A 27,481-nucleotide genomic window follows, 5' to 3' on the forward strand; every position below is an offset into this window, starting at 1 on the left:
CCCGACGCAAGCTCCACCATTACTTCGAGTCTCATCCGGTCTCAGTAGTATCATCTTTCCCTCTGGGGGAAGTGATTCAGAACCGTGAGGCAAATGGAAGGATTGCCAAATGGGCAATAGAGCTCATGGGTGATGGGATCACCTATGAGCCTTGGAAAGCTATAAAATCCCAAGTCCTAGCGGATTTTGTGGCTGAGTGGACAGGGACCCAGCTCCCTCCACCACAGATCCAGCACGAGTGCTGGACCTTGTACTTCGATGGGTCTTTGATGAAAACTGGGGCCGGCGTTGGCCTCGTCTTCATGTCACCCCTCGGGGTAAGGATGCGATACGCGATCCGACTCCACTTCCCCGCTTCAAACAACGCGGCGGAGTACGAGGCCCTCGTCAATGGTCTCCACATTGCGATCGAGCTTGGGATCAAAAGGCTTGACGTCCGAGGCGACTCTAGACTCATCATCGACCAAGTTATGAAAGAGTCTAGCTACCATGATCCCAAGATGGACGCATACTGCAAAGCAGTTCGACGCTTGGAGGAAAAGTTCAACGACCTTGAGCTTAACCATGTGTTAAGGAAATATAATGAGGCCGCCGACACGCTCGCTAAGATGGCGTCTGAGCGGGCCACGGCCCCCCCGGATGTTTTCATCAGCGACCTCTACAAGCCTTCTGTCAACTACAAGGACGACGGAGGCTCAGATCAGCCTCCAAGCGACCCAAGCCCCGACCCCGAGGCCTCCACCGCTCAGGAACAGGAGGCCATGGACAACGAGTCCGAGCCCCCTGCACCTGACGACTCGCCAGACTGGCGTTACCCCTTGCTGCAACGCCTCGTCGACGGCACATTGCCCTCCGACCAGGCTGAGGCTCAACGTGTGGCTCGACGAGCCAAGACTTTCGTCCTCCTCGGCGGAGAGATGTACAAGCACAGCCCCTCGGGCATTCTTATGCACTGCATCCCCCGCCAGGAGGGAATCAAGCTTCTGAGGAACGTACACTCGGGGGCTTGCGGCCACCACGCCGCGCCTCGGACGCTAGTAGGAAATGCCTTCCGACAAGGTTTCTACTGGCCCACTGCCATAGCTGATGCCACCGAGATTGTGCGAACCTGTGAGGGATGCCAGTTCTACGCTCGGCAGATCCATCTCCCCGCCCAGGCTCTACAGACGATCCCCATCACCTAGCCTTTTGCCGTCTGGGGCCTCAACCTCGTCGGGCCTCTACAAAAGGCGTTCGGGGGCTTCACCCACTTGCTTGTCGCGATCGACAAGTTCTCCAAGTGGATTGAGGTCCGACCCATCACAAGGATCAAGGTCGAACAAGCAGTGCTATTCTTCACGGATATTATCCACCGATTTGGAGTGCCAAACTCCATAATCACCGATAACGGCACACAGTTCACCAGGCGAAAGTTCCTGGAGTTCTACGACATACACCACATACGTGTGAACTAGGCAGCAGTAGCTCACCCAAAGACCAACGGTCAGGTGGAGCATGCCAATGGCATGATCCTCCAGGGTCTGAAGCCTAGGATTTTTAACCGGTTTGACAAGTTCAGAAAAAGGTGGCTCAAAGAGCTACCGGCCGTGGTCTGGAGTCTAAGGACTTCCCGAATCCGAGCCACAGGCTTCACCCCGTTCTTCATGGTCTATGGGTCGGAAGCCGTCCTCCCCACGGATCTGGAGTACGGGTCCCCAAGGGTACAAGCCTACGACGAAAACAGCTGCAAAACGTACCAAGAAGACGCGCTGGACCAGCTGGATGAAGCCAGAGACGTAGCCCTCCTACACTCTGCCAAGTACCAGCAGGCCCTCCGCCGATACCACGCGCGACGAATCTGAGGCCGAGCCTTTCAAGTTGGCGGCTTGGTGTTGAGGCTCAGGAAGAGCAACAAGGGTCGTCACAAGTTCACGCCCCCCTGGGAAGGGCCTTTTGTCATCGCCGAGGTCCTCCGACCCGGCACATACAAGCTCGCCAAAGAAGCAGGGGAAGTCTTCAAGAACGCGTGGAATATAGAACAGCTACGTCGCTTCTACCCTTAGAATTTTGTAAAAATCTCCATTGGTTCTTCACCTTGAAAGAATAAATGAAAGTTTAAGTTATATGGTCGTTTCTTTTAAGCGAGTCTCGGACCTGCCTCACAGATTCTGAGCCTCCCTCGGGGGCTACATGGGGGGAACCCCCTGTGGCAACTCTGAATCTTTTTTCCTTTTCGCACAAGTCAAAAGAACCCCGACCCAGGGTCTTCCTCCCGTTTCCTAAAAAGATTTAAGAAACCGAAGATTCATCCCCTAAACCTTAAGGCATGAGCCCAAGGAAAGATCCGCGCTCACGAGCAAAGACGACCTCTACTCACCTTTGGGTCGGGGGGCGGATCCGGAGTTCCAAAAATTACTAAGGAAAAAGGAAAGAGACTTAGGCTCGGGGACCCTGGCTAGCGCAGACTCTAAGTAGCTCACCCGACCCCGCGCTGCCGAGGTAAGGTTGCATAAGGAAAAAGAAATAACAAGATAATTAAGAAAAAGCTTAAAAGAAACAGTTATATAAACGATCATACTTAGCATTAATGTTGAACAATACAAGGCCCACTGCCCTTAATATTTATAAAAAGAAAGAGAAATCTAACTTAAAGGGCCTCATTGCCCTGCCTGCGCAGGCCCCTGAGCACCGAGGGAAGGAAGCTCGACCTCGGCGTCGAAAAAGGCAGCCAAGGCATCCCCCGGGGCATTCGCGGCGTCTTCAAGTCTTTGCACCTCCTCCTGGGCCTCCACTTCATCGTTAGGGAGGACGTAGCCCTCACAGACCACCGGAAGGTCAATGCCGACGTAGTGAGAGCTCACCACCGCCAAGGCTTTCTTTACCCCGACATGGAGCGCCTCCCTCATCCTCTCCCCGGCCCGGGAGTAGAGAGCTTCAACTCGACTGCGCAGCGACGACCCCGACGCCGACACCCCGAGCCCCTCGCACGCTGAGGTAACCACGGCTTCTAGAGCCAAGCGGTCTGTGACCTCGGCGTCATGGGACGTCTGCAGGACCTCGGCAGCAGAGGCTGCCTCGGCCATCTTCCTCTCTGACTCTGTTGAAAAACAAAAGTCAGGAAAGACAATCCAAAAATAAAAAGAGCTAAGGAAAAAGACACAATTCTTACCCTCGGCTCGCTTCTCATTCTCCGCCGAGCTCTGGTGCCAGCGGGTCACCTCACTCTGGGCTACGGAGAGGTCGGCCTGGGCTTGGTTTAGGGCAATGTCTTTCTCAGCGAGCAAAGCCTCTAGCCGAGCGACCTCGCCCTTGTACCCCTCAGCCGCCGCCCTCTGCTCTTCGGATTCCTGGGTAAGGTCCCCGACCCTTTTCTCTAGGGGGGCAAACTTTTCCCGGGCCTCCCGAACCTCAGTTGCGAGGACCGCGCACTTCTGCCGAAGCTCGGCTGAGATCTCGCATTCCTTCGCGAGCTCCCCCTCGGCAGCTTCCCTAGCAGCCCTCTCGTTCTCGCAGGTCGCCCAGGCGTCTCTCTCCCTGCGGAGGAAAACTGACTTCTCTAAGGAAGTAGCCTTGAGCGCCTGCAAGACCAGAAGTTGCACAACAAGTTAGCACTGTAAAATGGAACAAAAAATATAATACCTCATGACATGGAAGGAGGCCTCACCTGGGCCAAGTTGTACATGTCTCGGCTCACGAGCTCGGAGGCTCGGTTGATGGCCTCGACGCTGGCACGCCCGCACGCGTCCAGACCCTGCCAGAGGTAAGCCTCCGACGGATCGTCCAGAACAAATCTGGCCCCTCCCTCCGTGTCGACGAGGTTGGGCCAGAACACGGGGCTCTTGCCCCATCGGGCGTCACCTTCCCCTCCTGCCGCGGGAGCCTCGGGGCCGGCAGGGCCCTTCCCGTGAGGACCTTCGAGGGGCACCGCATTGGACGCCACGATGGCCCGACCTTCCTCGACCTGCGTAGGCCGAACCGCGCCTCCCAGATCGGCATCCCCCGGAGGAGGCATAGCCCCGGGGGCAAGGACCATCTCCTCCGGCCTTAGGGGCCTCGGTGTCTCCGTCTCCTGCCCCTCTCCATCCCGACAGGGCTCCCCCTCTTCGCGACTCAGGGGGGCGGCGACTTGGGCCTCGCTGACCCAGGGGTCGACTGCGCCCCCTCTTCACGGCCTTCAGGGGGGCCAGCGCCACTAGCGCCGCCTTTTGCTTCCGGCTGAAAAAATAACACAAGTCAGAAGAAAGAGAAAAACAAAAAATCAAAGGAAAGATGAGAAACTCTATACGCACCTCGCTCGGGGGGCAGATTTCTTCTAGGAGCTTGGAGCTCCTTGGGGGCCTCCCGAAGCGCCAGGGACCGTTGGCCGGACCCCCGCGGATGGCGCAGGGGCCTCAACGGTGGTCTCGGCCTGTGTTGCCTCCACCAAGCCACCGGCTTCCGCCCCGGACGCTGGGCGGGGCCCGGCTAGGCGCTCTGGCGCTACCGATTGTGGGGGCACCTCAGATTCGCCCCCTGACGCCTTGTCCCCCTCCTGGGGACCTACGGGGACTGAGCCCTCTTGAGGGGCACCGTCCTCGTCGTCTACAATAATGTGGGGGACGGTCTGCCCGCCCCCCGGCGCTTGGGACCCCTCGAGGGCCTCCGACCCCGCTCAGGCCCTCGACCCCTCCGGGATCTCGATCCCCCCGCTGACAGGGGGAATCACGTCTTCCTCCTCCGCCACTAGCTCGTCGAGCCAGTGCACGTTGTCTCCTGCGCCCTCTATCTCCGAGACCGATGTCTCAGGAGAATCGGGCGGAGGGACTCCCGCCTTCTCGGCCTCGCGGTGGTTCTTGGCGGAGATTTCTCGGCGCTGCGCTTTCCTCGCGGCCTTCGCCTTCTAGACCTCCTTGGCCTTCTTCTGCTCCTCGTTCCGGGCCCGATTCTTGGCCCGGATCTCCCTATCTTCTGGGACGGGGGGCAGGGAATACCTGACGATCCCCATCTTCTGCAAGGCAGAAAAAGGGATTGAGACAGGAGAAAAAAGGAAACCAGTGCAAGAAGTCAAAACAAAAACTAAGCCTCTCACCAGTGAAATGTAGCCCTTTTTAGGGCGCATCGGCACCACCCGGGAGTTCTTCAAGTCTGGGTGCGTGGTCTTTGCGACCCAGGCAGCTATGTCGGACGCCGACACCGGCTCCACCAACATCCTCGTCCCAGCCCAAGGGACACCCCGGGTCATCTCGAACATAAACGCCCTCCGCTGCGCGAGCGGGAGCAGACTCCTCTTGTGGAACGCCGTCGCCACTGTGGCCGCAGTGACCCTGGCGTCACGTAGCTTCTCGAGCCCCGCAAGAAGCGGGGCGAGCCTCTTCTGCTCCTCCGAAGGGGCACCCCACACCCATTTCTGGGGGCACCCCGTCACCATCTTCCCGGTGTACGCCGAGAGCAGCCCGCCGTCATTCTGGAGGTAGAACCACCCGCTCTGCCACCCCCGGTTCGACGTAGGCATCGCGCTCCAGATATACTAGGAAGATCGCTGCTGACGGAGCTACAGCGTGCAACCACCGACCCGCAAGGGAAATTTCTCCCCACCCTCATAACGGGCGGCCATGTCCGCCTTGAAGAGGTGGAGCCAGAGGTTCCAATGGGGAGGAACCCCCAGGAACCCCTCGCATACCGTGGCGAAAACAGCCGCCTGTATCACCGAATTGGGGTTGAGGTTGTGCAGCTCCACCTCGTAGTAATGGAGGATCGCCCGGATCAGGCGACCGGCCGGAGTTCCGAACCCCCGGTCTAAGAACGATAGGAAGCAAACCACATAGCCCGGGGGCGGGTTTGGCTCCCTATCGTTCGCCGAGGGGACGATCCACTCCGGCAGCTCGACGTCCGTGAGGGGACGGAGAATCCCGGCCTTCACGTGGGCATCGAGCGCAGACCTGGTCACGTTGCTGGGCGGCCACACATCGTCGCCGACCATGGCTCCAGGTGAAATAGGGCGTTTGCACGGCGAAGGTGGAGAAGATGGCAGCAAGAGAAAGGGCAGGAGGCAAGAGCTTTTTTGCGTGGAAGTAGGAGGAAAGAAGCCAAATCCCCTGCGGCCGCTTTTATAGAGGGATCGCACCACGGCCACGCCGCCTGCACAGAAGACCAAGGGGGAAAGAAAGAGCAACCGTCGCGCGCTCCCCCACCAGGTGAAAAATTCGAAGCACCCGCTCTCCCCGATTCTCACGCCCGCCGCACGCACGCATTAATTTCACAGGTGAAGCGTCACATCCAAACGGGGTACAACAGCATGGCCGTTTCAACTCCCCACGCGCCGCACCTCAAAAGGAGCGCCCTGAAAAGATACATCAGGGCGGTTCCTTCCAGGGCAAGCGGCGCTCGACCCCCTGCTGAGCAAGGTCGCTGGGCGGTCTCCGTTGGGCGCAGAATACCGTCTCGCCCGACCCCTCGCTGACCCCGAGCAAAAATCGCAAGGCGGTTCCCGTTGGGCGCGGATTCCGTCTCGCCCAACCTCGATACTGCACACAAACCCAAAAGAGCCTTTCGAGGCCAAAAATCCCCGGGCTATGGCCACATACATTCCAGAGGTTGCGAGACTGACCTGCAAAACAGGTTCGAACAGTCGCCTCAGGATGACCGAGTGAGGGATGACTGAAGATGAGCACAATAGAGGCCATGGTCCGAACCCCTCAAAAGGTCGGCGCATTTTTGCCAGTCATATCCGAGACCCATGCAGGTGTCACGCGAGTGGGATCCCATCGAGGGAGGCACCGAGCCTTCAGAACTTAGCGAACGGTTCCGAAATCCACCGTGACTGCCCTCGGGTATTTTGAGACGTGCCCATAGGGCCACCAGCCGACCCCTATCGAATGGGACTCGGACGTCCACTTGGATCTACCCACTTGCAGCTCCCGGGGAACGTCGCTACTCGCCCATCGAGGGTAGTACGACGCGACCCACCCCTCCTCTGAGCGAAAGGAAGAATGAGGGACGTAATTATAAGACGAGAAAGAACCCGATTGACCATTGCGGGGAAAGGGCTCGGGGGCTCCCTCGCACCATGGGAACAGGCACTACGTGTAAAGAACACGCAACCTATCCCCCAGATACTCCCGACTACAGCACTCAGGGGTAAAAGCCTTTGAAGGAATAACACCATTCTTCCAAAAGGCTCGGAGGCTACACCCGGCGGGTGCGCTCGCGCGCACCCTCCGGAGGAAGTAAAGAAAAAAAGCTCCCAGTCAACAAAAAATAGTCCCTTCAAAGGCTCGGGGGCTACTGTTGGGTACCATAAAAAGGGATACCCAAGTCAGAGCAATAAAAAACGCAAAAGACGAACTAACCCATCAACCATCGCCAGGACGCGGGTCCCAGCACATCTGTCTCCTCGATCTCGGGCCCAAATCATGGCTCGCCCGACCCCTTGGCCTCGGGCGCGAGTTCCGTCTCGCCCGATCCCCCCTGGGGCTCGAGCGCAGACACCGCCTCGCCCGACCCTCTTGGCCTCGGGCGTAAGTTCTGTCTCGCCCGACCCCTCTAGGGCTCGGGCGCCAACGCCCCTTCGCCCAACCAGAGCAAGGCTTCCAACGCACGGCGCCCGTACCCATGACGTGACAGGCGCAATGACCCCCATATCGCAGCAGGGCATGGTGGCAACAATTCCAACCACCCTGGACACTGCAGCCTTACCTCTTTCACTGTCCATCCTTACCTCTTTTACTGTGATGTACCGCCTCACAGTAAAAGAAGAATGGGAGAGGTTAATCACCATCACTATTTATTGTCTTCTCTCACTGTTAACATGACAGGCTGCAGTATCGCTGACCCGACCCCCACGACTTCAACAGGGCTCAATAACCTTCCACAGGAGCAGCCATGCTGTTAACCATGCCTCGAGGACGGGATGGACAAGTCTCTATAGGGTCGGGACTGTGGATCCACCTCTCAGCAGGGAAATTCCCCAATCACTCATGTAAAACTCTGCCTCCCCTTGAGGCTATAAAAGGGGAGCCAGGGCTCCTAGCCAAGACAGGTTCACCAACAATTAACAACTAGCGCTCTGTCCACCACACAAAGTCGAGACCTGGGACTTAGCCCTCTCTCGCAACCTGCTTGTACACCCCTACTACAAGCACCTTTGGGTGCAAGGAAATACAGACCCCCGATCTCACTAGACGTAGGGCATCCCTAGCCAGAACCAGTATAAATCCTCTATGTTTCACTTGCATCACCATCCAGGTTTAGGTAGTCATGCATACTTATACTCGTTTGTGTCTAGACCACGAGTCTTGACGCCGACAATTAGGATCTAGTAAAGTGCTAACTTAACTCCTTTGGGTAAAAATGTTTGTGAAAAGCTAACACACATGCACCTTGGTGGTGGACACTTGTTGGTGTTAGCACATTTACAAAGGAGGTGGAGTTCCTAGGGTTGAGAGGGGTTTGGGGATTCGGAGTTTTTGAGAAAAATAAGTGTATATTTTCCATTGCGCCGGTGGGAAATTTGGAGAAGTCGCGAGAGTGTTTTTCAGTGAGAAACACTCACCGGACGCACTGCGCGGAGGCACCGGACGCTGGCCTTTAGCGTCCGGTGTACTGTCGGGTGTAGCAGAGTGCACTGGATGCACCGGAGTGAGTCCGGTGCTCAGCGTCCGATGTGTGGGCGTTTTGGCGACCCTCTCTGAGTTTAAGTCCGGTGAGCACCGGACGCTCAGGGTGCGTCCGGTGGCTCACGTCTGGTGACCTCGAGGTTTTGCATACCTCCCTGAGTTTTAGTCCAGTGTGCACCGGATCCGTCCGGTGTGGACCTGCAGAGCGTCCGGTGCTTTGCAGGTAGCCGTTAGAGACTGACGCGCAAGTTTCAAGAAGGACACGTGGCCAACCCCAGTGCACCGGACGCAGGGGGTCGAGCGTCCGGTGCTCACTTGGTAGCGTCCGGTGCCCCCGTTTTCAGCCCAGTGAAAAGAGCCAGCGACTCTATTTGTTGAGGGGGCTTATAAATAGGAGGTGGCCGGCTTTAGGAGGTTTTCTCTTGCACATTTGATTACTTGAGGCATACAATGAGCTAGAGAACACTCTCTCCACTCATCTCCTTGCTTGATTGCTAATCCTAGTGAGATTGAGTGAGATTCAAGTGCATTGCTTTGAGAGTTGCATTTAGTGGCACTTGATTCTTGAGTTTGCTGCCGATTTCTTGTTACTCTTGGGTGTTTCCCGACGCCCTAGACGGCTTGGAGCAGCGGTGGTGTTGAGCTCGTGATTGGAGATTATTTCGAGCCTCACCAAGTGATTTATGAGGGGTTCTTGAGCCTTCCCCACGGGAGATCGCAATTGGCTACTCTAGTGGATTGCTCGTGGCTTGGAGGATCCCCATCTTGTGAGTGGATGTGTGGCACCCGCTGAGGGTTTGGCTTTGGATTGCCAATTAGCTCGTGATCCATTAAGTGGGTGTATCGCCACAATGAGGAGTAGCATGCAGGGAAGCAAGTGAACCTCGGTAAAAAATCTTGTGTCATCTCTTGCCGAGGTCTCTCTTGTGATTGTGCACGTGATTGATTGGATATACTTCTACTCTACAACGTTGGTATAACAATCACTCCCCTCTCCTTTACTTATGTGCATACCTTGCTAGTTGTGTAGCTTAGCTATCTTGTTTAGGAGTGTAGCAAGCTTCTAGTTGTGTTTTCTTGTTGTAACCAGTGTTTTGCTTTCTTGCTACACTTGTGTAGGTGGCTTCCATAGCTTAGTTGTGCTAGTGCTAGAATAGCTTCACCTTTTGTTTTACTAATCAACTTGTCTAGTTGAAGTTTGTAGAATTTTTTAAATAGGCTATTCACCCCTCTCTAGCCATTTGGACCTTTCAGATATCACAAAAGGCATGAAATAAGAGCTGATATAATTTAGGCTTAATACATAATGAAGATTTAAAGACATACAATGAAAATGATGACAACACATATATTAATATTACTAACCGGAAGCCCTTATTTGATTAATGACATAGTGATAATTTATCTACCTTAATATGCGTTCAAAAGAAAAGATAGATCCTATAATGTATGGAACCTCTATACATGTTTGGTGATTGGGTAATGACAGTGATAATAGTTTTTTTATATATATTCACATCTTTAATATATGTGTTCTCCAAGGGCACATAGAGATTGTTAAAAAAAAAGACAGAATACAGAGAGGACATGATGTGCCACGTCAACCTTTGGGTGCGTTGGTCATCGAAACTTTTTTTTTTTTGCGAGACGCCATCGAAACTTTTGTAACAGGTTATGTGATGGAATACCTTTTTATCTTATATAACTGGTTATTTACTGATTTCAATCTATCAGCAAATGTTGATACGGGGTAATAATGAGCTAAGTCTGCATCCTGCATAACATTTTTTTCTATGGCTTTGTTTGGTTGATGCACGACAATTAATTTATTCCTTCATCTAAAAAAAAAGTTTGGAAACTTATCTATTTTTTAGAAAAAACCTTTGCTAATGTCTGGGGTCATGGTGTGAAATATTCCTGGCCACGTTCAGTACACCTGTCGCAGGTTTGGCGGTTTGCAATCCGTGCAGCAGGCCAGCAGCATCGAATGATCCAACGCCACACATAAGAAGCCCTCCGTACGCGCATGCTTTCAGGAGAACAAAGCAATGGGGGGACGCTTGCTGCTTTTCTTGCCATGGCTGCTGCAGCTGCTGCTTCCATCACACGATGTAACGGCGTTCCGTTTCACAGTGGATGACTTCCCTGACGGATTTGCGTTTGGAGCTGGGACTGCAGCTTTTCAGGTACACTAAAGAACATGCTCCCAATTTACAATTTTCGGTATTATTAGTACCTCTTAGTTTGGATCAAACAGGGTAAAGAGGTTTCAGTTGGCCTCATTTTTTTTCCGTATATGTTTGGGGGCAGTATGAGGGTGCAGTGGATGAGGATGGGAAGAGCCCAAGCATTTGGAACACTTATGCTCACTCAGGTAGTCAATTGCTTTTTCAGACCTCATCACGGTGGGGATTTTATGCATTAGTGCGATTCTGGTTTGTTCTAATGGTGTATTGGTAATAACTGTTAATGCTGCAATCAAGAGCTCAGATTTCACATGCTCTTGATGATCTTTGGTCTTGCTAGATTTCATATTCAACAGTTACAAGAAGTGTAAACATTACTACTTCTGAACTCATGGTTAATTCTCAATTTTGTATTCCATTTGTGTGCTGACTATATATACTGTGCTAATGCAATAGCAAGAAACCCGAATGAGCACAGTGGTGATTTTGCTGCTGATGGTTATCACAAGTATAAGGTGTGGCCACTCTTTCAGAGAAAATATTTTTTCGAGAATGTGTCTGTTGACTCGTATTTTATTAAGAAGAAATCTTTCAGAGAAATTATTAGTCGCTACTTAAGTCGATTGTAAGTTGGAATACCTCTTGCATCTTTTCTTGATATTTTCATTCAGGAGGATGTAAAGCTAATGAAAGACATAGGCCTGAAGGCTTACAGGTTCACCATATCTTGGTCAAGACTAATTCCTAGTCAGTGTGCAACTAAACTCATGATTTCAATTTTTCATTTTGCGTAGTAGCTAGAAGTTCTGGATTTTCCATTTTTACTACTTTTAACCTTGGGGTCATGTAGATGGGAGAGGAGCAGTGAACCCAAAAGGGCTGCAGTTCTACAACGATATGATAAATGAGCTAGTGAAAGAAGGTGAGTTACACTACGCTGCATTTGTTTAGAACTTGTGTTTGTCACTGTCTCACTGAATCATTGTTTTCCAAATCCTTGTTCAGGTATTCAGGTACATGCTGCCCTTTACCATCTAGACCTCCCCCAAATTCTTGAGGATGAGTACAATGGATGGCTGAGCCCCAGAATTGTGTAAGTTGCTTCTCTTACTTTATGCAAACCAGATAAAGAAAAAATAACGTTGAAAAATGACCATGATGGAACCAAACATATGCAGAGACGACTTCACAGCATATGCGGACGTTTGTTTTCGCGAGTTTGGCGATAGGGTGGCACACTGGACAACTATGATGGAACCAAACATCATTGCTCAAGGTTCCTATGATATTGGAATTGTGGCCCCTGGACGTTGTTCATATCCATTTGGGCATGATTGCACAGCTGGCAACTCCACCGTGGAGCCTTACCTGTTTCTACACTACAATCTGCTAGCTCACTCCTCGGTTGTCAGGCTATACCGGGAGAAGTACCAAGTCGGTTTTGCCATGAATTTTCATTCCCTTCGGAGCCTTGTGTTTCTGCTCAACTTTCTTGACATCACACATGAGCCTTGTTCTTCGCCTTCAGGCTGTGCGGAAGGGCGTTGTGGGCATAAACCTCTACTCCTTGTGCATCTACTCATTGACAGATTTAGCTGAAGATATCCAGGCAACGGAAAGAGCCAACGACTTCTTGTTTGGCAGGTATGTTAACCTCTCTTTTTCATGAACTGTGTGATAGCACCCAGCCACCCACAACTAATAGTGCTTCAACTGCAGCATCCTGAACCCTTTCTTATTTGGAGACTACCCGGAGAGCATGAAGAAGGCTGCCGGTGCCCGCCTTCCGTCCTTCTCCAGCTATGAATCCGAGCTTGTTACCGGCGCATTTGACTTCATTGGACTGAATCACTACAGCTCCATATATGCGAGCAACAATCCTGATGCGTCAAAGATGCCTGTGCGAGATCAAGCTGCTGACGTTGGAGCTTTGTTCAGAGGTTAAAGCTGCTGTAAACTTCTGTATGTATGTATGTATGTATGTATGTATGTATGTATGTATGTATGTATGTGCATGCATACCTGAACCTGAATGTACGTGCTTCTAAAGGCTCCTCATCATTTGCAGACACCAGGGACGGGCCAGCTGCTATACAGGTACACTGATGGTTGATACCATTGACCTAAACTGTTGTAGAATAGTTAGAAATTTGACATGACTTTAGGTGATTGCTGACATTGATGCTCTAATAAGAGCAGTATCCAGCAGGCACAATGGTTGATCCTCAAGGGCTAGAGCATGTACTCAAATACATTCGTGAAAAGTACGGGAACATCTCAATTTATATCCAGGAAAACGGTAATCCCTAACATTTGGAGATGCTTGTTAAGAAGCATTCACATTCAGATAAACTAGAAAGAAACTAACATTGCAAATGAACCTCACATTACATCTATCTTTCAGGAAGGCCTGATGACAGCCTGATGGATGTAGACAGGATTGACTTCCTGAAGGTGTACATTGCAAGCACATTGAAAGCCATAAGGTAATTAATAGTGTATTGTTCTCTCTCTTTTTCGCACTGACAGGATGGTCCAACTTCTGCACAAGTCTAAGGGAGTCAGGCTTGCATCAGATACATGCATTATTTTTCTTGTCACATGCAGAGCGTTCTTTGGATGTTTTGGCACATGAACGAACTTCAGAAATACATGGTTCATTCCAGGGACGGAGCAGACGTCAAAGGATACTCTGTGTGGTCATTACTGGATCTCTACGAGATGTTCGGGGGTTACAAGGCGCATTTCGGCCTCATCAGCGTCGATTTCAATGACCTGAGGCGTCAGAGGCAGCCTAGGCTGTCTGCGTACTGGTACTCAGACTTCTTGAAGAATAATGTTGCCATTCAGGTGGACAATGGTGAAGCAACTGCAACTTCTCATGAACAAATTTAAGTGCTCCATCCAAAGATTGGCATTTTATACTCTGAGAGCTACACTCTGAACAGAAATAATGGAAAAGGGTAAAATTTACGAAATATTTCAACGTATTTGGTGTACTCTATATATGAAGCTTAAGGTCGTGTGGGTTGTAAAGTATTTACTATAATAGAAACTAAAGAAAGAAGTCAAAGAACCGTCCTTGAGTACACTCTGCAATCAGAAAATGTATTAGTTAGAGAATCATCCATCGTCATAAAAAGAGGGAGATTGAATGTATCTCAGGCCCCAGTATCAGAATCTCCTTATTAGAGGAAAAAGTCTGTCTTACCTACTTGGACTACCGTCATAGTCTTCCTCCTCGAACTTGACTGTCCCCATTTCTGCCTTTACCCTACCGTTTACTGTTTTCTCGGTATTTATCCAGAAACCGACCGAAAACAGAAAGACTCCTCAAACATCAAAACCAGATGTCACTAGGGTCTTGTTTAGTAAAAAAAAATTGCAAAATGGTTGTAGTACTTTCGTTTATATTTGATAAATATTGTTCAAGAACTAATTAGACACAAAAGATTTGTCTCGTAAATTACAGGTAAACTGTACAATTATTTTTTTTATCTATATTTAATGTTTCATACATATACCGTAAGATTCGATATGACGGGGAATCTGAAAAATTTTATAAAAATTTTTGGCAACTATACAAGGCCTAGGGATGCCCGATCATCACAGTTTCTGCTTTTACTTGTTGAGAGTTTGATGTTTTCTTTGTATTTATCCGGAAGCCAGTGATTTGAGGAGTTTCCTGTACCCGACTATCACCATTTCCGCTTTTACCTCACCGTCATCATTTACGCTTTTCCTTACCATTTCCGTTTTCTCGGTATTTATCCGGAAGCTGGTTTGCCTACCCGAACAGGTCAGGCTTTTACCGGACCATTTTCCGTTTTCTGGATATTTAGGCCTTGTTTAGTTCAAAAAAAAAATTTGCAAATTTTTTTAATTTCTCGTCACATCAAATCTTTAGACGCATGTATCGAGCATTAAATATATATAAAAATAAAAACTAATTACATAGTTCACCTGTAATTTGTGAGACGAATCTTGAGCCTAGTTAGTCCATAATTGGACAATATTTGTCAAATGCAAACGAAAGTGCTACGGTGGCTATTTTGCCCTACGCTCGCCCGCTAGGGGACCCCGCGCGCAGGCAGCGCCGGCCAGAAACCTAGACTCAAGAGGCGCGTGGATCTGGACCAGGGGCCGCTCCCAATGCTAGGACTGACAGTCGCTGCTCCAAATCCCAGTAGAAAGGAGTGAGGGGCGCGTGGATCTAGACTTGGGGCACCGGATCTGGCTGACCAGAGGCGCATTCTCGCCAGAGGGAAGGTAGTTAGGGGTGGAGGTGGAGGGAGGTGGGAAGGAGAGGTGGCTACGGATGACAACCTTTTTTGGGGGGCCACCATTGGTCGCCGCCGCCGCATGCCAGAGGGCGACGGCAGCGGCCAGGGAGGAGTCTGGGGCGGGTGGCCTTGGACGCCGGTTAGGTCACCCGTTGGAGGAGCGCTTGGGGGAAGAGAGAGGGTGAAACTAGAACCTTTCAGACCATTTCCATTTTCATGTTTCCACTTTTACCCCCATTTTCTCCATACCTGGCCGTCATCACGCATTTCTTGTTTTATCCAACCATGCATTTCACATTTTCTCGGTATCTATCATGAAGCTGGGCAGAAACATGAACAATAGTTCGGGCCACAATAGCAACCCTGTTATCCCAAGGATCAAAGAATTTTCGTTCTCCAAGCAAGGAGAGAGTAGCAACATTTCCTCTCTAATTTTCTAGTTGTTTTCTCTATGCAAAAGTTTGCTAAATATTTTTGTTAAGCATCTAATTTTTTTGAGAAAGCATCTAAATTATTTGCTAATACAAGATCTAAAAACTAAAGGATTTGTTTATATACACATGGCTTTATCAACCAAAATATTAATTAATTATCATCTACTTTATGCGTTAACTGTCTTTTTCCATTATTCATGTGTGATGATGTTAATTGATCTGACTACTCAAACTTGAACCTATTTTACAGTCAATATATGTCATGGTATGTTTTTGAATTTATGGTGTTATCTACCTCTGTGTATATATGTGTCGGTGCAAGATTTGGCCGAGAGCCTCACCGTCTAGTACACCATGCTCTGCGTGTGCTAAGGATTATAGGATTATATTAGTTCAGGCCCTTGGGACGAGTCCCTACGTCCAATGGAAAGCTTAGCTAGTATTATTCCTGCCCAAAAGGGTTTGTAATAGGGGTTACAAGTTGTTCGAGAGAGGGAGGAGATTCCCAAGTCTCTGGTGTAAGGTGTGTCGCTGGAACGGTGGTGCGATGATTGGTGTGTTCGAGTGTTCGTGCCCCAGTCTGCCCATGTCCCCCTCCTTTGTGCTGGGAGCCCCAAGCCTTTTTATAGATCAAGGGTGGAGATATACATGTGTCGGTAGTGATTGGAAATAAAATAAGTCTTCAGGGTACACCCTCTTCCTTTTGTTCTGTGCGAATGAGAGGCTCAGGCACGGTAGAAGACCTCGGGTGGGGTTGTACAATCCTCTCTATATCCTGTCACCTTGTCCTTCATGCATCTCCCTGAAATGGGCATTGTACCTTCCCCCAAAGGGGGTTAGTGGCATAGTGGAGGTTAGGATGGCCGTTGTAACAGCATGGCAACCACTATAATAGCATGGGGGTTACTGTAAAGATATGAGAGCCTCGTTATATCCGTCATATTGGGACATGGCACTCCCTGTCCGTCCGTACGTAGGGTTCAGTCGCCGTTCGTCACGTCCTCTTCTATCTTGCTCGAGGCTCGTGATTATCCCCTCGGGCATGGCGGCAGAGCGGTTAGGGGGGTTGGGAGCCTTTCTCCCCCTCGGGCGAGGCGTAGAAAAGCTCCTGAGACCCTTGTTGAGGTTAGTCCTGGTTTGGAAGGCTCGGGTGAGACGTGGAAACTCCCCAAGGCTCGATCCGTTTGCTATGGGGGAGAACTTATCCTTAGGCGATCAAGGTTTGCGATTATGTTTTCTTGTCCTTAGATGGGTATCCATTATATTTATCCCTGATAATATGTATCTTCATGTATCTGTTGCATTGAGTTGAATGTTTTAAGTGGCCATGTTTGTTCGTGTTCCCTATTTAAATTATTGTTCTCGATCATTACCGATGTATTCTGGACCGAGTTGTTCCGTTCCTGATTTCTTGACATAACCGTTTTCGTTTTCCCGACCAATTTTCCTTATTTTGTTTTTTTGTTTTTGCATAAAAATGTGAAATCAAGAGTGGTTAGAGGCTTTTTCCAACTGTTTTCATCTCTAGATATCACACCCATATGCTCTCAAATTATTTAAATTACCTTTCTACTCTGGTTTGAAGTGGGTTTAAAGGCAACTTTGTCTTTTTTTTAAAAAAAAATTGGTAAATACTAGATAATGGTTTTGAACTATATAAAAATATCTTTAGGCTTCTAAAACTTCAAAAAGAATCCTAGAGATATATTGGGATACAAAGAATCCAAAAGAAAACATTGAAAGGTCATGAAAATGTCTCTAAAATTTCCAAAAATTATATTTAGATCGAAAAATAGGAAAAATAGCGATAAAATCTATAAAACTCCCAAAACTTTCTAATTGATGTATAAGCACATTTTGAAAACTTCCCACAGCAAAAAGGTAGGACGTATCCATCAAAAATGCTTTCAACATTAATGTATGTCGCATCCATACTAGTTGCATCTCATATATTTGCCATAGAAATATTTGAAAACACATTTAGACATCGATTTGAATGTTTTGGGGGGATTTTATATTTTTTAAGATTTTTTTCTATTTCTCAAGAGCCAAATCTAATTTTTGAAGCTTCTTGGTATATTTCAGAAGCTCAAATATTTTATTCAGATTCATTATATTGCATCTATCTTATGATTTTCTTTGGAATTTTTATAGGCTTAGAGACATTTTATATGGTTTCAAACTTATTAAGCATTTGTTGGATTTTTTTAACTAAAAATACAACCATTTCAATAGAGGTAAATTGAACGATTTTGAGAATTTGAGATTGTGATGTCTAGTTTTGGAGTTTACAGAAATAATGCAGACTTTAAGGAGGTAAAAATGAATATTTATGAAGATGAAGATTATCACACCTTGGAGCATCGTGTGCTTCTTCACTTTATGGTCAGAGCGAGCAACTTCAGAGAGCATGCATACTATCTTATTGTACATTAGATGGAGCGGAATAGGAGAATTTTTTTAAAAGGAGTTGTGCGCAGATAGTCATGCAGACCGAGGAAGAGATGGTGCTGCGGAGGCAAAGGTCTGTGGGTATGCATGTCGTAGAGCCTTGCATTGTTCTAGAAAATGCCATATATTAAATAAAATACAATGAAACATAGATGAAATAATCACCTTTAATGCATGATTTCATCCTATTAAATGTGGATGAACTACAATTTAGACTAGCCTTGTCTTGTTCGTTTGGACTTATTAACCAAATCTGCCAGTTATTCAGCAGTGTTTTTCTCTTTACAATAAATCAGCCAACAGTACTTTCTGTCATAACTTATCAGCCAAATGTAGTCTCTTGCTATTATGTACTACCTCAGTCCTCAAAAGGACGCAACTATGGGTGACGTGCCAGTTAAAGGCCTCTACGTTGGACTAAGTTTCTAGTAAATAATATTCATATTTATGACTCTAAACTAATTTATTATGAAAATAAATTTTATAATTAATCTAACAATACTTATTGAATATTATAAAGATTTATATATTTTTATCTATAATTAGCTAAGTTTGATATACTAAAATATGATACTGTTCCAATTGCATTTTTTTGGGGACGGAGGGAGTAACAACTATTGTAAAATTCAAATTGCTTGTCCTCCTTAAATGACATCGCTAATCGTTCCAAAAAAACTTAGCTCATATCTCGTACTCCCTCCATCCTGTAATATAAGATATACCTAACATTAATTTTTGTTTCAAATTATAAGGAAATCTAGATATACAAACTCTCGGAATGGCAATAGTCACATGCATATGTACCATTTATATCTATCACCAATCCAAATATTCTAAATTATAAGGGACTCTAGATATACAAACTCTGAAAATAGCAATAGTCACATGCATGTCTACCATTAATATATATCACCAATCCAAATATTGTAATTAGAGAGGGTTATATATGTCATTTATTTTACCATATAATATGTTCTAAAATTATACCCTGTACTTTAGAATGAAGGGATTAGCTAACTTCTATTTGGATATACATGGATAGTTACTAGATGGGATTAAAAATTAGCTAAATCAACTATGGTTAGCTAGCTAGATGGCTAACAACTAGTTAAGACTTGCTAAAAAATTAGTCCACTTATTAACTCTCCTATTTGGATGGATTAGAGCTAATTTTAGTTTGCTAGCAGTTAGAATTTATAAAAAACAATTAAAATGAATCAAGCAAAAATTGGTCTATTCCTAAATAAAAGAAAAAGTTCACATTACCTCCCTCAACTTTTGCGAAAGTTTGTTCTCTAAACTCCAAAATCGAGCAAAACATCTTCTCCAACTTTTAAAACTGTTCATCTTACCTCCCTTGCCCTGTTGTAAGTAGTTTTAAAGGTGGTTTTGTTTTTTATTTTTTTATTTATTTCATCTAAATCCTTAAAAAATCATAGTAAATCATAAAATAGAAATCTAATTTTATTAAACTCCACATGAGTAGATCTACATAGTGAACATATAATATGATATTGTTTAGGATAAAGTTTTTATTGTGGCTTTAGATCTATGCTTTTCTATAATTAATTGCATTAATTCATAGCTGCAAATTCTATGATCCAATTGTGATGAAATTTTTATGGTGGGTTAGTTATTGTATGATTCATGTATAACTTAGTTATAGAAAATATACATAACTAAGTTATACATGATCCAATGAGTATGAATTTTTTACTATAGTTTAAGCATACAACAAATAGTCCACAATAAAAAATTCAGCACAATTGGACCATAGAAATCAGAGCTATGAATTATTCTATTTAATTATAGAAAAGCATAGATCTAAAGCTACAACAAAAACTTTATACTAAAAACATACCATTTTATGTGTTCACTATGTATAGATATACTCATATAGAGTCCAACAAAATTAGATTTACTATTTTATGATTTTTTAGTGATTTACTATGATTTTTGACAGATTTAGTAGAAATAAATAAAAATGGAAAAGACAAAACCACATTCAAAACGACTTAGGCCTTGTTTAGTTCACCCAAAAACCAAAAACTTTTCAAGATTTTCCGTCACATCGAATCTTGTGGCACATGCATAGAACATTAAATATAGATGAAAATAAAAACTAATTGCACAGTTAGTCTGTAAATCGCGAGACGAATCTTTTAAACCAGTTACTCCATGATAAAATAATGTTTGTCAAATAAAAATAAAAAAGCTATAGTATTAAAATCCACAAAAATTTCGAATCTAAACAAGGCCTTATAACAGGGTCAAAGAGGTAAGATAAATGTATAGATGGCCATTGGGCCGTGCCGGCTGCGGCACGTCGGGCCATGCTGGCCCGACGTGGCGTCGTGCCTCCACGGGCCGCCATGCCTATCGGGTCGTTCCTCACCGTGCTTTATGCTTGGCACGCCGTGCCACCATGCCATTTTTTTAGAATTAGCAGGCTGTATTTTTTACCAGGCCACTCAGGATGATTGAATGGGCCAGCAGCAGGCCAGCTAGCCTATATTTCCTTTTTTTAAGAATTAGTTGGTTATATTTCTTACTAGGCCATTAAGCATCGGACCGTCAGACCGTGCCTGAGCCATGCCACGGGCCACGGTGGCGACCCAGGCATGGCTTGGTGCCTCGGGCCGTGCCGGTCTAGGCGCGATAGCCGCCGTGCCGTGCCCGTGCCGGGCCACGGGCTGCATGGCCAACTATAGATAAATGGTTCTTAAGTTAATATAAGTGTTTTGTTCAATTTTAAAGTTTAGAGAGGAAAAAATGGACTTTCGAGATAATATGAACTTTTTTCTAAATTTTTTTTGACAGCCTGGTCCGGCCCGGCCCATGTAAGCCGATGAAGGATGATGAACTGAATAAAAACCTGGTCCTTCCCTCGCTCCAGCTTCCTCTCTGACGGCGCCGCCCAAACGAGCAGTACAAAGCCTCGAAGCCTCTCTCTTTCGCCGCCGCCGCCTCAGCAGACGTCACTGCCGCCACTGCAGGTGCGTTTCTTCTCCTTCCCTGGTACTTGTCTCTCTTTCTCCCGAGCCTCCACTGCCTGGAATCATCTCAACGTCGGGCGCGCTTGCTTGCTTGAAGACCCGCGCGCGGAGGCTGGCGCTCGTCGCGGCGGCCAGCGCCGATCCCTTACCGGCTCGGCCGGCGCGCGCGCGTGCTCGTCAGCGGCTCGACCGCAGGGTTCCGGTGTACCCGCGTCGTCCTTTTAACTCGCCAGTATTGATAGGATTACCGCCGCCCCGCGGGCTGGTGGTAGAACTTGACTTGAGAGCGGAAAGCCGGAAACTTTGCGACATGGTAGCGCCGCCAGCAACCAGCATGGCTTTAGGCACCGCTTCTCACCTGTTGCCATGGTGGGAGCCACTGAGTTCATCGGCTGGTGGCGGTGGGTCGCTTGATGCTCTTCTAGCTTCTCCCGGGTTGGGGCATCAATGGCGTATTAGCTGTCTCGGTTTCGCGTCTAGCTAGCGCTGCTGCATCAGTGGAGACTCTTTGGCCGGCTCTCGCTAGGTTGATGGCTTCAATTCCTATCAAGTTTCTGTTCGTTCTTGCCTCGTGTCTGATTTGTTCAGAGTAGTTCGATGTATACCAGGCGGTGCTGTCAGTTGTTTACTCGGTTTAGGATCATTTGAGCTAAGTGCGATTTGCAGCGTTGATGAAAAAAAAGGTTTCATTGTGATATTTTAGGACGGCGTGTGACCTCTGGAATAAAAAAAATCTTTTAGTTGTGACATCCAGGAATTACTGAGCCAGCAGGCCTTTTCTTGATTGATAGACAGGTGATATGAGCCGATGCTACGATGTGGTCAAAATCACAATTCACAGATGATATGTTCTGGTGGTGGTGCAGATTCTCTGCTTACTTAAACTAGGATTTGTATTATGCAATGCGTTTGCAGCTGGCTACAGTATCCAGCTTGTTGTAGGGAGTGGTAGTTGATCCTGCTCAGAGTCTACTGCAGTCCTGCTGTCGGATTCAGTTATTACTTGTTAGCCATGTGTTTAGTACTAGAAACAGTGAATTTATACATGCGATTCCTGCAGGAATTGCAATGTTTCTAGTTAGAGGACTCTGCTTGGATTTACTTGTAGAACCGTCATTCATCACTCCAGTCGTGACCCAGGAAAGCATGTTGTAATTTGAAAAGCGTGAGAAGGATCGCGGAGAATGTCGCACCAGGCCCACTTAGTATGGCCCACTGAGGCCCATCTCAAAAGCCCATTAGGGTTCGATTCCACTCACCTCGGCGGCCTTCAGTTACTCGTGCTGCCTCTCTCTGTCACTCTGCTTTTTTTTTTTTTTTCTTTTGTTTTCTCCCGCGAGTTGTTAATCCCTTCGTCGTACTCAGCTACCGCCGCCGCCGCCGCCGCCTGAGCTGAGAGTCTGAGAGGCAAGGAACGAGAGCCCAGAGGCCGGGGAGGGGACGTGAGCTCCGCCTGGGAAGCGCTAGTACTGCTGCCGCCGCCGCCGCTGTCCGTTGCGGGACTGCGCCAGCCTGGCGGCTCTGCCCCGGGCTGCTGGCGCCGCCATTGCTTGCCCTGGCGCGGATGGCGCCTAAACTGGTGCCCTCGGCCGCCTTGGCGTGTAGTCGCCACTGCCTGAGGGTAGCTGTGGTCTGAGGACGGACGTGTGGCCCGCCTTTACGCGGCCACGGCTCCCGTGCCACGGTTTTTCTCCCATCGCCAGAGCAGCAGCCGTCCCTACCGCCGTTGCTCAGTCTTTCGAGCTGCCAGCTCCAGGTATTTGCAAACTAGTGTTGGTAGTTTTCAGAGAATCCTGCGAGCGGCCAGTAACCTCCTTCTTGTGCCAAGTGAATTCACTTGGGGTTAATATTTTGGTTTCTCCCTTAGGCTTTACATGTCATATTATAGTGTCATCGCATTAGTATTATTATTTTTTGTTAAAAATTCTGCCTTCTTATTTCAGCAGTATATATGAAGTCTGCTCCTGTCTTTAAAATGGAGGAGGCTAATGGAGCAGTGGATCTGGAGGTTGACATTATCGGCCCAGGTGCTGCCGGTAGCAAGGTAGCCTCAGTTGAGGACCCTGACGCTACAGAGTGTTCAAGTTCCTTTGGGGACACTCTGTCAGGATCGGAGGATGATGCAAGGCCTTCAGAGATTAGCGACATTGAGGTGGACTCGCCGTTCTGCCGCTATCCTCCTAATGGTGATGCTGCTGCTCTACTCGATGCAGCTGCTTCAGACAATTTGGATAGACTATTGAAGTAAGTGCTTGGGTGATTGATGCTACTTTCAGCCTTTCTTTCCTGCCTCCTTATAAGCCTTAAGTGAGTTGATTTTGTAGTTGGTGATTGCATATTGATTGACTGGGCATAATGCAAATTCTAGCAAAGCAGAGGTTTTATTGTTGTGCCTTGTGGAATCTACTACATTGCCGTTATTCTTTAAGTGTTCAGTTATTCTTAGATCTACTATCTTTAATTCCTATTTGAAAGATCTGACCTTCGGGGGTGGGGGGGGGGGGGGGGGGGGGGGATTTCCCAAATAAACTTTCTTGCATTTGTGATCTGCTGTTATCAACTGTTCTTTTTCACTTAAAAAGCGTAGAAGTTGGCTGCTGGGAAGCTATGAGCCTCAGTCGGGTGCTTCTCTCCCATACTTAATTCTGTGCTCTGGGCTTTATCAAAGCCTCACTTTTAAGTAATTTTTTGGGGTCCCACAAAAGAACCCCAGTTTCAGGGCCTAGCCCAAAACAACCTCAATATGCCTAACACTAACAATTGTTTGATTCTTGTATGAGAGATTAAACAATCTGTGAGCAGCTCAGAGTGGTATTCTGTGTTTAGACAGGCTGGTTTAGGTTTTCAAATAGTTACAGAAAACAATGGGAAGTGCATGATCTGAGATAACTTACATTTTGCATGTAGTTTAGTAACTTTTAAGTCTGTGCAATGACCTCCAAAGTTTGAAGTGTGTGGACAAAAAGGGATTTTTGGTTGGATCAGCATAAAGTTGCTTGCGTATATTTGCAAAATGTCTTTCAACATATATTATGCCCAATACAGTATTTCAGTATTCCTCTACTGTTATCAAAATGGAACCATTTTTGCGGAATGTCTTAGTGTTACATTACTAGTATATGTAGGACCTGATGGGATTGGTTTAAGGGTTGGTTCCTGTATCCAACGTACACTTATGCTATTCCCCTGTCATGGATATCCATATCCAACTCGCCTGCGAACCAAACACCGCTTGTCCATGGACTGCCATCTCCCATCCAGGGATATCCATCAAACCAAACGCACCCTAATATACCAACACTGATTCTTTTAACAACTGCAAGCAGCTGATGCCTTCCAGAATGAGTTTGGGTGACACTTGTAATCAACTGTGAAATCGTAGTAGCATATTCCTGGGCACTAGATTCAGAAGAATATGACATTAAATTTATCTACTTTTTCAGCTTTTCTATTTGCTTGGAGCAATTTCTAGTGCCTTTGTTTCTAATCAATCATGTTATGTGACTGTCAATTTATTTTCACTGCCTATGCAATTCATGTTACTCTAGAGAAGGCAATACATGAGTAACCACATTCTATCATGTATCACAGGAAGAAAAAGGTGACTGATCATTGGAGAAAGTATGTGAGCCCATTAATGTGGAGATGCCAATGGCTAGAACTGCGGATGAAGGATTTGCAATCTCAAGTGTCTAAATATGACAAGGAGCTTGCAGTACTCAAGCATGAGAAGGAGTTGCAGACAAAAATGATTGAGTTGGATTGTTCCTCCTCACGATCAGTACCGTTCTCCTCTCTTTGCTGCAGGAAGACTATGAAACGAAGGAGGAGAAAAAGAAACGAAGACAAAATTGATACTTCATCATATATCTCTAATCATACTGTGTTCTCTTATTTTGGTAAGAGTTGCATTCTACTTTACACGCAGAGATACGAATAACCTTTCTGATATCCCATTTTAACCATCCTGCAGAAAAAACGGAAGCAGATGGCCATTCTATTGAAGACAATGCCAACTTAGGTAATACTGTTAATTGCTTAATAACTGCAAACAAATATCATTTCCCTGATGTGCATATTGGACTATTGGCAGTAAAGTAGTGAGTACACTGTTTGCTTCGTCATTCATTCAACTCTATTTTGTTAATTGTTATGGCTTTGGACGTAAGTTTATTATTACACTTCTTGGAATTGGAACAAGAGATGTCTATTGCCTGCATCTTGCATCTAGTCTAGGGATTGATTACTGCACAGAAAGTGAGAGCTCCATTTCCTACTTTCCGTAGTATCGTCACCCAGTTAGTGAAATTTCCGTTGTTATGGTTACATGTTGAGTTCAATTTTGCAAACTAACATTCAAATCTGACTGTCAATAGTCGTTTTATTTAGGTGAGGAATATGCTGTTTTTCTTATTAAGTGGTGCAGATAAATTAATGAAACCTTTTCTTGATCATTCAGCGGATGACAACACAAAAGGAAATAATGATGCTGATTGGCTACTTGGTATTGAAGGAGGTGATACCACTGTTGAACAGATTCTTTTAAGCATTCAAGCTGCCCAAGACAGGGTATTCAGTCTGAGATCAAATCTCAAGCAAGCAATGGCTAAGAAGAATAAGGGAATAACCCTTAAAATTCACACATCGGTCAATGGTACACAGAGCTCAAATTGCTCCCCAGGAAAGGGCAAAGTTGCTGGACTGCATGAAAGATCTCCCCAGGACACATCAGAATGTGATATGGATGATTCTGCCATGCCTGATAGTGCTGTCTCGAGCTATGGAGAAGCTAGCAACATGGATATTTTTGAGAGCACCATGAGTCTATTGTCTGAAGGCCCACATCGGATTGGAGAATTCCGTGAAGTAAGCTTCTACACCTCTTTTGTCTCATACCATTACAACTTGATTGAACATATCATCACTGATTTGTTGTAGTTTGAACTTCAAGTTGTACAAAATCAAAAGATAAAGCAACTCGGTCACACTATATTTATGGTTGGCTCAGGCAGTTCTGACTGGCCCAATATAGCAGTTGACATTTTTAGTAGATGAATCTTTTCAGTTATTTACAGCAATTAGCGATGATGATTGTGTACCGATCTTCTATATGCATCTTCTTTGGTGAGATGGGATGCCTACAAAATCAAAAGATGCCTGATAAGTAACTACTCAAGTAAATGAGATGAAATCAAATGTTAACCTATATTATCTAAAACGAAGCACAAAGGAGCAATGATGATTGTGTACTGATCTTCTATACGCGTCTTCGTTGGTGAGATGGGATGCCTACAAAATCGAAAGAGGCCTGATAAGTAACTACTCAAGTAAATGAGATGAAATCAAATGTTATCCTATATTATTTAAAATGAAGCACAAAGGAGCGTAACATTTTCTTTAATGTTCTTTGTGGTCCAGTAAGCATCAGATGGCCAGTAATATATTTTCTTAAGTTCAGATAATAAACCTTATTACTGATTAAAGAATTAGTATCTAGGCTCCATTATGAACCAACTTTAGAATTGCCTTATTCTAGTTTTGGCCACTTTTTTACTAATATTCTTTCTTCACTCGCAGAGTTCTGAAGATGTATTGATTGACAACCAAGCAGCAGAGGAAGGTTACCAAAATTTTGAGGTGATCAGCCATCCAAGCAAGCGTCTAAGGGTATCAGTGAAGCGAGAAGCTGGGGCACATTCCGAGGATGAGAGTGTTGCCCCTGTTATCGCAGTCAAAAAAGAAGAAACACAGGAAGAAGCCACCACCAGCTTCAGTCTGCATGGGGCATTCCTGAAGCCCTGCTTCACAGGGAAGAGGCAGGAGAGGAAGCCAAAGAAGCAAATGAAGCGAAGACGAGGTGGTCCATCTGCAGCAGCAGCTCTCATCTCGTGGAGGAGCAAGAGGATCCGGAAGAAGAAGCAACTCTAGGATGGACATGGACTTATTCATGTCCCGCACTTTCTGGTTTAATTTAATCAGATGATGGGATGATGACGACAACCGCAGATTTGTCTTTCCTTGTACCTTATCTTTTTTGTTTCCTCGCAACAGCATAACCAAGAGCAATCCTTTGTACCTTATCTTTTTTGTTTCCTCGCGACAGCATAACCAAGGTGCTTGTAAGGCAGTTGTGCACCTGTCTCTATTGTTGTTGTTGCTTTATGGTCTTGTCTTGAACAATGTGACTTGTCATAAGGAGTTGCTTTTATGGATTCAGTTCCCCTTATGGTTCCTTGTTTTGCATTGTGTTAAATTTCATGCCGTCTGGTTCCTGCAAGAAGCTCAAGAGCAGAACTTTGTTTCTGTTACTACACTGTACTCCAACTCTTCTTATCCATGGGTATGTGTAGGCAGCAGCGAGCCATGCTCCGGCCTGAGTTCTTTTCCCTGGGCTTGGATCCGGCCTGGTTTAAATTTGAATCAGTCGATTTCTTTTCTAGTATAGAGCCGGAGCCCCCTTTTTTTAACATGATGGCAGGAGCTCTACCTTTCAATTAAGATGTGGAAAAGAGGTTTATGTACAGAGCAAAGGGAGCATCACTCCCATTAAGATTATAG

General features: G+C 46.6%; 3 protein-coding genes across 8 annotated transcripts; all 3 read left to right on the forward strand.

The window, feature by feature from the left end:
- LOC110430460 lies at nucleotides 501-1,454 on the forward strand. Its single transcript, XM_021448147.1, has 2 exons — nucleotides 501-992; nucleotides 1,398-1,454. Exons 1-2 carry the CDS (start codon nucleotides 501-503, stop codon nucleotides 1,452-1,454), a joined length of 549 nt encoding a protein of 182 aa, XP_021303822.1.
- Nucleotides 10,518-13,920, forward strand: LOC8062700 (beta-glucosidase 20). Of its 3 annotated transcripts, none has more exons than XM_002439617.2 (13): nucleotides 10,518-10,759; nucleotides 10,884-10,947; nucleotides 11,216-11,274; nucleotides 11,431-11,506; nucleotides 11,610-11,681; nucleotides 11,765-11,852; nucleotides 11,938-12,193; nucleotides 12,288-12,403; nucleotides 12,479-12,699; nucleotides 12,828-12,856; nucleotides 12,959-13,058; nucleotides 13,164-13,245; nucleotides 13,426-13,920. In XM_002439617.2, exons 1-13 carry the CDS (start codon nucleotides 10,622-10,624, stop codon nucleotides 13,652-13,654), a joined length of 1,530 nt encoding a protein of 509 aa, XP_002439662.1. In that variant the 5' UTR covers nucleotides 10,518-10,621; the 3' UTR covers nucleotides 13,655-13,920. The 3 variants fall into 3 exon arrangements, with proteins under 3 accessions (XP_002439662.1, XP_021303927.1, XP_021303928.1); XM_021448253.1 differs by having other exon boundaries at nucleotides 10,566-10,759; nucleotides 13,367-13,507; XM_021448252.1 differs by lacking the exons at nucleotides 11,216-11,274; nucleotides 11,431-11,506 and having other exon boundaries at nucleotides 10,565-10,759.
- Nucleotides 20,828-27,149, forward strand: LOC8062701. Of its 4 annotated transcripts, none has more exons than XM_021446762.1 (6): nucleotides 20,828-20,923; nucleotides 22,867-23,167; nucleotides 24,515-24,822; nucleotides 24,897-24,944; nucleotides 25,383-25,789; nucleotides 26,501-27,139. In XM_021446762.1, the coding sequence occupies exons 2-6, from the start codon at nucleotides 22,875-22,877 to the stop codon at nucleotides 26,849-26,851; spliced, it is 1,407 nt and encodes a 468-aa protein (XP_021302437.1). In that variant the 5' UTR covers nucleotides 20,828-20,923; nucleotides 22,867-22,874; the 3' UTR covers nucleotides 26,852-27,139. The 4 variants fall into 4 exon arrangements, with proteins under 4 accessions (XP_021302437.1, XP_021302438.1, XP_021302436.1 ...); XM_021446763.1 differs by having other exon boundaries at nucleotides 20,842-20,923; nucleotides 22,870-23,167; XM_021446761.1 differs by lacking the exon at nucleotides 20,828-20,923 and adding an exon at nucleotides 22,232-22,679 and having other exon boundaries at nucleotides 26,501-27,149.

The sequence above is a fragment of the Sorghum bicolor genome, chromosome 9, assembly GCF_000003195.3.
Source record: "Sorghum bicolor cultivar BTx623 chromosome 9, Sorghum_bicolor_NCBIv3, whole genome shotgun sequence".
Lineage (NCBI taxonomy): Eukaryota > Viridiplantae > Streptophyta > Magnoliopsida > Poales > Poaceae > Sorghum > Sorghum bicolor.